At 43.9% G+C, this 8,782-nt stretch overlaps 1 protein-coding gene across 7 annotated transcripts in view; it reads right to left on the reverse strand.

The window, feature by feature from the left end:
• PLCH2 (phospholipase C eta 2) overlaps positions 1-8,782 on the reverse strand; it is a 1,499,317-nt gene that overhangs the window by 625,852 nt on the left and 864,683 nt on the right. The window contains exons 1-2 of one of the 7 annotated variants that reach the window (XM_085609268.1): positions 7,265-7,837; positions 6,669-6,843 (exon numbers count right to left, since the gene is read on the reverse strand). The exons of 4 other annotated variants lie outside the window; for them this stretch is intronic. In XM_085609268.1, the coding sequence (XP_085465394.1) occupies positions 6,669-6,789 (121 nt within the window). In that variant the 5' untranslated portion in view covers positions 6,790-6,843; positions 7,265-7,837. Of the gene's footprint in view, positions 1-6,668; positions 7,838-8,782 lie in introns of those variants that run through there. 2 more of the 7 variants (XM_085609280.1, XM_085609262.1) reach the window with 2 other exon arrangements.

Genomic DNA, 8,782 nt, shown 5'->3' on the forward strand with positions numbered 1-8,782 from the left:
TCCGTGTGTGCCACAGTTTCCGGGGGTTCTCTGGGCGTTAGGTATGGGGGCCTGCAGGCGCAACTGTTTTTGATGTTCTTTCCCATCATTTCCTGTGTTTGCGCCATGGATTCAATAGATTGCTGTTTATTGCTAACGTCTATCATGCGGCCTGCCCTTTATCGCTGTTGGGAAATTGTTTGGCACCTGATCCTACTGTTTTGTTTCATTATAAAATGAAAAACCCCTTTCTCCTGGTGTCCTACCTGCGCGGCTCCCGGGCCGAACTATCTTAGTATGAAGATTTTGCTACCGAGGTGCCGCATGTGCTTATATTTGACCTTATTGCTCTGATTGCTTAGCGGCCGGCCCTGGGGGGTTGTAGGCCCATACTTGTCAATGATCGAAATGTCAATAAAGGTTTTTCAAAAAAAAAAAAAAAAAGTTTTAAGTCTGAGGCCCATGGGTTCCAGACAAAACACAAGGGACATTTGCAATTCTTTTTAAAGTAGATGCCCTAATGGTGGTACCTGGAATGATTGTATGAATGTATCTAGTTTTCTAACTCCCACAGGTAAGTTACGACAATTTAACTCGCAATGTGAGCCACACAAGTAACTCACAAAGTATTTAGGTTCCAAGATACATCTTGAAGTGGGCGCGTTTGCCTCTCTTGGAGACGCAGACTCAAATTTACTACGATTTTGCATCGGGGTTGGGTCACTTTTTGGTGAAGCCTCAATGCAGAATCTATTTTAGGATTTACAAGGGGACGTAAAGCAAAATGTGCGTGGCTTTGCTTGCCATTTTTAAAAAAAAGTAAGGTAGAGGAGCGTGTAACACTGCCTTGCATTCCTTGCATCAGGTAAGTGTTACGTGGGTGGAGTATGGGTGTTTCTGTGCATGCATCCACTTATTTTGTCACAAACCTATGTTTACAAAGAATTGTAAACATGGGTGTGCATCAAAATGGTGTGCCTACTTAATGCAGATGTACCAAGGAGACTTATCTTTATTTATCCTCATTCTACTTCTTCTTTGCATCCTGCAACACACATGCAAAGTGGGAATAGCCTAAAAGGATAGTTTTTGTGCAGGAAGGCATCCCTACATAATCAGCTGGCACTGGTCACAGAGGACTCACATTAGATTTTAGTCAAGTGGCGTAACAATTACCCAAGGGCAACCCGTCATTAGGACACAAGCCATTCTGTGCGTGAGCGCAGCATATCTCGCACCTTGTACTGCTCACCTGCAGATGGGAGGCTGTATAACCTTTTACAAAGTATTCTGCCTGACATGGGGCCTTGATTTCTGTTATTTGAGCATATGCAGGTAAGACTGGACAAAAAAAATGCCATGGCCTATCCCAAAGATCAGATTTCAGGAATACAAGGCCCTGCTGACTTCCCTCTCTTCCATGTGCGTAAAGCTGCAGCAGTCGTCGGAGCATGGGATGCACACAGAACACACAACCCAATCATGGGAACACTGTCCCTTGTGATTGTTTTGTGTGTTCCTTGTATTTCACTTTTCACTCGAAGTGAACCCTAGATCGTTTTGACAAGCTGGTAGGGGCGAGTGGTCTCTGTTGTTTTTATTTTTGTATGATCATGTTTTGGTCCCCGTATGCTGTAGCAAAGTGTGAAGCAAATAAAGCAGAAACTATGTATTCCGCTGCAGAGCACGAATGCAAAACACTGTGATATTTACTCCACTTTGCCACTGAATGGAGTTTTTTAGCACCCCTTTACATCCAAAGACAGTGAGTTCCAAAGCTGTAGGGTTGAACGCAAGTAGGGCTAAGAACCAGTGGTGTAACAAAGACCCCCGCAGTGTGGGGGCCCCCTGAGCTCAAAGGAGCCCCTTCAGCACAGTACCCTAGCCTGAGAGCTTCTGTGTGAGTCTGGAGTGCCCCCCTGTACATTGCAGGAGGGGGCCCCTCAAGTTTCGTTATGCCACTGTTAGGAAGGAGCTAAGAATTATGTTGGGTGGACTACCAAGATCCTATAGGGAGGTTATGCGAGGACTCTATGGTAAGGCTGGAAAGGCACAGATAGGAGACAAACTACACATTCAATGTAGTCCACTGAAAACCATTGGCTAGAACAGCGGCTTGGAATGATTTGATAATCTGTCCAGAGACAGCGCCTTGAGACCCTCACGGGTGAGTAGCGCACTTATAATTCCCTGATTGATTGATTGAGTGACTGAGGGAGGTTAGAAAGTTTGTTTCAGAAACATTGCACAGGGTGATGAAACGACTGATTGTGTCATGAAACTGTGAAAACCTTGTATTGTGCACTTTTTCATAACAGTCCAGTTGACCTCAACAATCAATGGGGTTCAGAAGGAACAGCAAGGTCAATTGTTGGTGCTGTAGAAGTAGAGTCATTATTAAGGTTACATACGTCAACCTCAACCTTTTCTCAGCCATCGCGTCCACTAAGAGTGCTGGCGGAAGGTTGAATGTGCACCATGTGTGCTCCTCAGTAATTTTGTTCATTCTTATGCTCGATTCACAAAATCCCCAGGCTTTGCATAAATTTACAGCATTCATGAAATTTGTGTAGAACCCCTGGAGAGTTCCCAGGACGCTCTGAATTTCACAGATTCTAAGGAGTATTCACAGGTACAGCAGTTAACACACATAGAAATGTAAACGGGTACATTTCTGCATGCTAAATTGTCATGCTAAATCATTCATTAGGTGTATCCTCAGGGGGGAAATATATTTTCCCCATGTGCGACCAATTATGGGGATGCTCCCTGCCCAGTCCCGTCCTAATATTCTCATTTCTCGATAGGAGTACATTTCTGACCCTTTGCAGGTGGGTAAACTACCTGTAATTGATTGGTCGAGATTGGAAAGCTGAGACAGAAAACAGTCCTGTGCACCAAAATAAAAGGCCTCCTATTAGCAAATCAGATAGCTAAAAAAGTGGGCCACATTTGTATATTAAAATTAGACTATGTAAAGATACACTGCATAGGTGTTTTGCAAGGGAAGGGGGAACACATGCAGTTATGCTTGTTGCAAGATTGCTTGTGGCAATGTCAGGGAAATCAATAGCAAACCCCAGCCCACAGGACCATCAGACAGGCCCACAGTCAAACAATAGGCCCTGTCAGACCAGCTCTTTTGTCTCTGCAAGATTGCCCTATAGGCCAGACCAACCCTGGTTTTTAAACAGCAGGTGGATGGGAGCACACTGCCTCACATCACAGCACAGTTTGCCACTTAGCATTATGGTAAATGCAGTACAATATTTGTGCTTACTTGGATATTAGTTGTAGTTTTTCACCAGAGTTGGTGCAGATAGTGCTGTTCATCTCTAGACACATGGGTTTCTGTATTTTATCCTTTATAAGTAGAGATGATAAAAATTAATTACATCAGGGGTTGCCGAGAATGCAGCCACAGTCCTCTAAGGTCTCAGTACCTTTTTCTGGCACACAGGTGCAACCTTGGTTTTCACCAACTTTTGTGTTTGATTGATGAATAAGGAAGGGATTTTTGGACTTGTAAGTATAACGCACTTGCACACATGCTTTTTTTCATATAGGTCCACTTTATTTCTCCTGCTTTTCTGTAGCTAGGTGAGGGAAGTAAAGCCCGGTGGCCTAATTGTTGATAGTGAAAAAGGGAAGCTAAGTTCTAATCTTGGCATCGTCAACTATCAAAGTTATGTGAACTTGGGAAATAGTGTTTTCTCCAAATGTAAATATGCCTGCATGCCTACCACCAGTAGCATGGCTGTGCAGGTTTTAACTGCAAACTCAAACTGTCAAAATAACCACTTTTGACAGGCCTAAACCTTTATATTAAAAATATATAAGTCGCACTAAGTAGGCCTTATTTCCTGTAAAGGCAGGTTGCAGGTATTTAAAAGTAGGACATCTAAAGGTTTAACGTTAAACATGTCCTTATAGTGAAAAAGCCCAAAAGGTTATTTTCACTGTGGCAGGGTTAGTCCTTCTATAAAATAAAGTTTTTGGATATAATGTTAAATTTAATATTTGCTATCTCTGCTTAGAAACAGCTACAGAGCTCATATTTGGACTTTTTTTAAAATAATTCTTTTAAGCTCAATTCATAGGTGAAGTTGAATTTGCAATAAATATCTTAGAACAGGTAGATTAGAAAAAACATTTTGCCTGTCTAAAGCATCTAAGGCCGTTCAGTGCCTTACAGCTGTCATCTGGCAGCTGATGGGTATCCTGTGGTGAGGTGTGAACTACTCCCAAGAGCAAACAATAGTCTGAACTAAATGGGTAGAGATAACCCATCTGGACCTGATAGAATATGCAGGGAAGGCTGGGAGGATCCTCTTTGACATTAAAGTGTCAGGTCCTTCTTGGTTGTCACGTCCTGCCTGACAGGTCTATTGGGGTTTTTCATATGACACTTGGGGCACACATCAAAGAGGCTTACTTTGTCATCAGCAAATGTTAGCTGACACTTGAGCAGGGCCCTTCTATTGTCCCTCCAGGCAGTCAAGGAACCCTGGGTGATGAACTCTGCTCAGTTCGCGGAGCTTGCAGAGTTTTCTGCACTCCGCGGACCACGCGAAGATCCCAAAAACTGTGCTCCGCAGAGTTTTTTTGTCACTTCGCGGAGTTCTGCCCAGGCTTACAGTCAAGCCACAATCACAGTGGGAGTCTCTTTGACATTAAAGTGTCATAGCCTGTTTGACAAGCGTACTGGGTTTACATACAAAATGTAGGGCACGCTTCAAAAGAGGGAAACAGAATGCCAAAAACCTTTGTATGTAACCGCTGTCTCATTGCTGAAAGCTCAGCTTTGATTTTCCCAGACCTTTATCTCTGAATTTGTTGGAGGTACAGGGACTGTGTGAAACTAGATTTTAGTGTTAGATGTGGGAGGATACTAACGTTACCAAAGTACCCTCCTCACACACACCCAGCCCTCAGGGCACAAATTTAGTGTGGCCAAAGATTTTGGACAGCTTGAAAATGGACAAAGTGGGTAGGGTTAGCGCTGAGAACCTTTAGTCCATTGCTTGGGGCATCCCCAGAGGTTATTCCCTCCGACCAGCTTTTGACAGGCACAAAAGAGGCACCTCCAGGCACCCACTTCAGATCACTTCTTGACCTGTGAAAGAACAGAAGAGGACTGGACCTGCTGTCTATGACCTGAGAAGAGCCCTGAAGACTAGACCTGTTCTCCATTTTGTAGCCAGGACAAAGAAGTGGACTCCAAGGCTGACTTCCTGTTAAAGCTACACAGACACAACAGGTTATGGGAGTGTTTTTCCAGCAGCTGCCCAACTGTCTAGTGGCAACAGGACCTGGACTGGACCCTGGTATAGCCTCTGCCTGATACCCTGTGAGTCTCTAAATGCCTCTACCGAGGTCCTGGGAGGGGAGCCGGAGGGGGCTTTAGAAGTTTATTCCTGAGGTGGACGGGGACTCGAAGGACTAAAATTAGAAGGTAAACACTTTTGCACAGGACAAACCTGGCTGATGTATCTGACCAGTGCTGCATCGTGGATAGCGTAAAATTGCATCTAGGTCCTGTTCTACCATAATGATTGGCTGTCATTGGCCCTTGTTCTTCTTGGCACTAATTATAAAAACTTGTAAAATTCATATCTCCAGTTCTTCTTATTTGAATTTTGTTATTTTGATGTCATTTTTTTGCTTAAAATATTTGCTATATTTTTTATTCTTTTGATATTTGTATTAATTTGCATTACAATTTTATTGCTGTTTTAACCTGCATAAGTATATAGGCACTGCCTATAAGTTAAGTTTGTCTTCTCTGTGCCATAGCTACCAGAGGGGTTAAGATCAGGTTAATTTAGTGACTTTAAGGGTTCACCCAGACAAGGATTGAGGTCATTATTGCCTCAGGTGTGTACGTACCGCCCTCAACTACTTACAGAAACTCTTTGCAAATCAGATGATCTTGAAAAAGGAGATATTTGCAATCTTGGCTAGCAAAGTGAAAGATGTCACAAAAAAACAACAAAATTAAACAGAACTTACACAGCCTACAGAAGAGGCGACCAGACAAGCTGAATGGAAACCTATCTCTTCTTCTGCTAAACCGTTATATTCTACAGAACACAATTATTGGTGCTTAGGCTGAGTCACAAATCACAGAATTGAATAAACTTCTTAGTTGATTAAACATAACAACACCTATCACAGTTCATTTGATTTTATATGCCCCAAAGTACTTTAAAACTAATTCTACAGATGTACAGCTCCAATTTTCCATGGATAACAGTAACACAATATACCTTAATTGGAGAGGAGGGAGGGGGGCGTGTGTGTGTGTGAGTGTGTGTGTGTATAGACATAATAGTACTTGTGTATGTGTGCCTGACAGTGTGTGCTTATGGGCAAGTGTGTTTAAGTGTGCATGTGCACGTGTTTGTGCATGGGCGTGCATGATTCTGTATGTGAAGGCATATGTACCTCTCATCCCTTCATCCAGCCTATTTCGTGATTTTCAGGTAGAAAACCAATTTATTGAGCTTCATCGGTAAAATGTATATTATGAAGGCAGAATTAGAGTCCTTCGAGCTGCAATCTGTTCCCAAACTACATGGCTTGATGTAAATTATCGCTTAACACAAGGCGGATTGGGAGCCAAAGATTTTGAGATAGCATTCTTTTCTAAAATTAAGGGATCAAGTGCTAATTTGCATTCCGCTTACCGAACTGCCCAATTTTCATGTCAGGGGATCCAACAATGCTGCCTCCTATCCACAGAAACTCCTTCGCCAGCCAGGAGATTCCGGACCTTTTCTTCTGAAGGGAAGGCTTGGAGGCTTCCATATCCCTGCAGAAGGCCGGTCCAAAGCAATCCTCCACAGAGAGTCTAGGAGACGGCTGAAACTCACAAATTCAGGCGCTGTGATAATTTATCTCCTTCAAGGCACAGACAAATGTCGAATGAGCCAATCTGCCCAAAAGCACTTGGTATCCGATGCATTCAAAGATAAGGGCAGTGCTAGATATTTACAAAACTCATGGTAACTTGTAATGGCGATGTGGCGAGTTAGGGTTTTAAATGGTCTAGGGTTAGATACCACATAATAACCTAACCTGGGTGTACCTGCAAACACACTCAACAGGAAGAAGGGAGAGCTCAGGCAGAACAGGGTGAAATCCTTTATTTCTAGAATCCTAACAATCTAGATGGTTTAAGATCTCGCCATAAGAATTGTATAATCTGTATTCTTCTATGCATAAGATGTGGTCTCTAGTCTGAGAGACTTTGAAGATTTTTGAGAGACAACAAAAAACTCACTGTTTGATGACCACCTTCATTAGCTACTTCTTTTTGCGGCCAGAAGAATGAGGCGATCAGTTGTAGAATAGAAGCCGAGATGCCAGTGGATGTGGGGTATTTTTTGCTGAAAGAAAGTTGCGGTGCAACATGCGAGTAAGAGCGTGGTGTGAGTCGGTTGGCTCACGGGTATCCAACCCAGCTTTCAAGATAGTGGCGGAAAGTTGCCCTTCAGGTTGTTGGCGGAGTGCATTTGCTTTTCGTGCAGATCTGGTTTGACTTTTGTCATCCTTTAATAAAGTTTTGGAAGTTTCTCAGTCATTGCTTCCAATATTGATAGACCTGCTTTGAAGATGCTGGGATGTCCATCGGGAAACCAAGTGTGCTGCAATCCTAAAATGGCGTTGCACCAGTGCTCATCCATACCCCTGCTCAACCACAGGTCCATGGGAGACTTGGGGTTTGTAATCCTCAAATTCCTACGGAGACGATGGACAGCAAGGCATCGGGGTCTCGCCAGCCAGCCCTCAGTGGTACCGCCAGGTCCATCTTCCCTGGGAGTTTGTATTGAGCATCACCAGAGGGACAGCTGTGCTTTTGCCACAAAGGTCTCCCCCCTCCCCCCCCCCCCCCCCCTCCCACGAACACGAGCAGAGCCACAGAACGTAGCAACACACTGAAATGAGGTCTTAATCCCTCACAGTAATCCAAAGCCTGGGATCCGCCCTATCCCATCAAGGGTATTTAATCCATGTACAGAGAGTAATGAAAATAAAGAAGGGACTGATAATATTTTCCGGCAGCTCGTATTAGCCGCTGTCCCCGAGGGAGCGGTGCGATGATCATTAAACGTGCCAAGCAAGGGTGCAAAGCAGAGACCTCGGAAAGAGACAGAGGCTGTCACTTCAGGCAAGGTCAGGCGACGCCCGCTGGTACCAACCGGAGCTTCCAATGGAAACAGAAAGTGACGCAATGGACATGGCCTCCCGCTGCCTCAGTCCCAGGAGACTCAAACTGCCCCAGCCGCCTCATAGAGCGTGTTAAATTAAAAGTCTTCACGTCATCTCAGGGAGTGAGAAAGATGAGCGCTAGATAAATACACATACGAGGTATATGTAAGGCCTGCCAGGCCAGGAAAACCAGCACATCACCATGCCGAATGAAACGCCGTACCTCCGTAGCTCTGCCCAGCCTCCAGCTAAAAGTACTTTCCTTTTCTCTCTCGTGTCTTGAACTGCCCCTGCACTAGATGTTGGATTACCGCTCCTCCCGAAAGGCAGGTCCCAGCAATGAGGATCTGTCTCTGATGAGGAGCGTCTCCGAGTTACCTCAAAAGTTATACAAACAGGCGCTAGCAAAAATGGATACCATGGGTTAAAACTATCATTGGGGCTTCCAGAAAAACACTTGAAGGAAGTGAATTATTTATAGATTTTGAACAAAAAATAAATGCGCGGCTTTTTTTTTATTTTTTACTAAAGGTAAAAGAAGTAACAGTGTGCTAAAACAAGTGGAAGCAACTACATTGTACAAGTAGTA

Source organism: Triturus cristatus, chromosome 1_2 (assembly GCF_964204655.1).
Source record: "Triturus cristatus chromosome 1_2, aTriCri1.1, whole genome shotgun sequence".
In the NCBI taxonomy this organism is placed as follows: Eukaryota; Metazoa; Chordata; class Amphibia; order Caudata; family Salamandridae; genus Triturus; species Triturus cristatus.